The following is a 223-nucleotide window of genomic DNA, read 5'->3' as shown; positions in this document are numbered from 1 at the left end:
TTTCCCGGCTCGGCGGGGTTTCTAGGGACTTTCCGGAGCGGCGGTGCCTTCCTGCCGCCGCCGGTCCCCGCTCACCCCCGCGCTCTCCCCGCAGGCCGGCGGCCGGCCCCGCGCAGACATGGACGAGCAGTTCCAGCCCGTGAGTGCTGCACGGGGCGGCTCGGCGCCGCGGGAGGGGGGAGTCTCTGCCTGGACCCGGCCCCGGCCCCGGCCCCGGCCCCGG

At 78.9% G+C, this 223-nt stretch overlaps 1 protein-coding gene across 1 annotated transcript in view; it reads left to right on the top strand.

Moving 5' to 3' along the window:
- Positions 1-223, top strand: part of NFKB2 (nuclear factor of kappa light polypeptide gene enhancer in B-cells 2 (p49/p100)) — a 7,977-nt gene that overhangs the window by 1,045 nt on the left and 6,709 nt on the right. The window contains exon 2 of the mRNA XM_010567717.1: positions 95-139. Within this exon, the coding sequence (XP_010566019.1) occupies positions 95-139 (45 nt within the window). The remainder of the gene's footprint in view (positions 1-94; positions 140-223) is intronic.

Source organism: Haliaeetus leucocephalus, unplaced genomic scaffold, assembly GCF_000737465.1.
Source record: "Haliaeetus leucocephalus isolate CR32 unplaced genomic scaffold, Haliaeetus_leucocephalus-4.0 Scaffold229, whole genome shotgun sequence".
Lineage (NCBI taxonomy): Eukaryota > Metazoa > Chordata > Aves > Accipitriformes > Accipitridae > Haliaeetus > Haliaeetus leucocephalus.
Note: the sequence above shows the minus strand (reverse complement) of the source record. Positions and strands in the feature narration are given on the sequence as shown.